This window comes from Cotesia glomerata, linkage group LG2 (genome assembly GCF_020080835.1).
Source record: "Cotesia glomerata isolate CgM1 linkage group LG2, MPM_Cglom_v2.3, whole genome shotgun sequence".
NCBI classification, from domain to species: Eukaryota; Metazoa; Arthropoda; class Insecta; order Hymenoptera; family Braconidae; genus Cotesia; species Cotesia glomerata.
Window position 1 is genome coordinate 16,529,841 of NC_058159.1, and position 1,335 is coordinate 16,531,175.

The window sequence follows — 1,335 nt, forward strand, 5'->3', positions numbered from 1 at the left end:
TGTTATCTTACCATCATCGTACATAGGTAGCCCACGTCACATGCAAGAATAAAATACAGAATGCTATGACTATCGTGCGTGAATATAGACGACCGTGTCTTTTTATTACTTTTACATGTAATCCAAAATGGCCGGAAATTACATCGTTGCTATTACCAGGACAACATGCAATACATCGTCATGATATTACAGCACGTGTGTTTAAACAAAAATTGAAGTCTTTAATCAACTTTATTACCAAATTGCATGTATTTGGCCCCACACGTTGTTGGATGTATTCAGTTGAGTGGCAAAAGCGTGGATTACCTCATGCTCACATTTTAATTTGGTTGGTCGACAAAATACATGCTGATGACATCGATAGTTTGATTTCTGCAGAGATTCCAGATCCGTCTACTGATCAATTACTATTTGATATTGTTACTACAAACATGATTCATGGTCCGTGCGGAAATCTGAATCTTTCATCACCTTGCATGGTGGACGGAAAATGTACAAAGCGTTTTCCTAAAGATTTTACTAACGACACGGTCACACATGTTGACGGATATCCAATATATCGTCGAAGAAGTACCGAAAATGGCGGAAAATCTTTCGTTAAAACTATCAACAAGGCAGACATCGACATTGATAATCGTTGGGTGGTACCATATTCACCTTTGCTGAGCAAAACATTCAATGCTCATATTAATGTTGAGTTATGCAGTTCGGTGAAGAGTATCATGTATATTTGCAAGTATATGCATAAAGGAAGTGATATGGCTGTATTTAGGGTTGAAAATACTAATGTTCATTCTCCTCCAGTGAATGAAAATGATGAAATTACGATTTACCAAATTGGCAGGTATATCAGTTCCAATGAAGCTGTCTGGCGCATTTTCGGTTTCCCAATTCATGAACGGGATCCAGCAGTTATCCATTTATCTGTCCATCTTGAAAACGGCCAGCGCGTATATTTCATCAACGATACAGCGCTTGATCGTGCTATAAATCCACCAAAAACTACGCTCACCGAATTTTTTGAACTGTGCAATCGTGCGGATGCTTTTGGTACCTTCGCACAAATACTGCACTATTCTGAAGTTCCACGGTATTTTACATAGACTCAGTCGAAACAATTGTCACAGTGTTTACACGCTGTGGCATTTCCCGCCGGGCTTGAGCACACTGGTGGGAGGCTCCGCCAGATGGCGGCACCTTCCGAGCTGACAATAGAAAGTTTATTAGGAATAAGATTTAGTTTTAAGTTAATATTGTTTGTATAGATTTTATTTCAGCCCAGAAGGCGATCAGGATGGTCGCCGGTGATTGAAATTAGCGTAATTAACTTTGAGA

At 39.4% G+C, this 1,335-nt stretch overlaps 1 protein-coding gene across 1 annotated transcript; it reads left to right on the top strand.

Annotated features, from left to right (window-relative positions):
* The first annotated feature begins 272 nt into the window (after positions 1–272).
* Positions 273–1,103, top strand: LOC123258990. The gene has a single exon (XM_044719247.1). It carries the CDS (start codon positions 273–275, stop codon positions 1,101–1,103), a length of 831 nt encoding a protein of 276 aa, XP_044575182.1.
* The last annotated feature ends 232 nt before the right edge of the window (positions 1,104–1,335 follow it).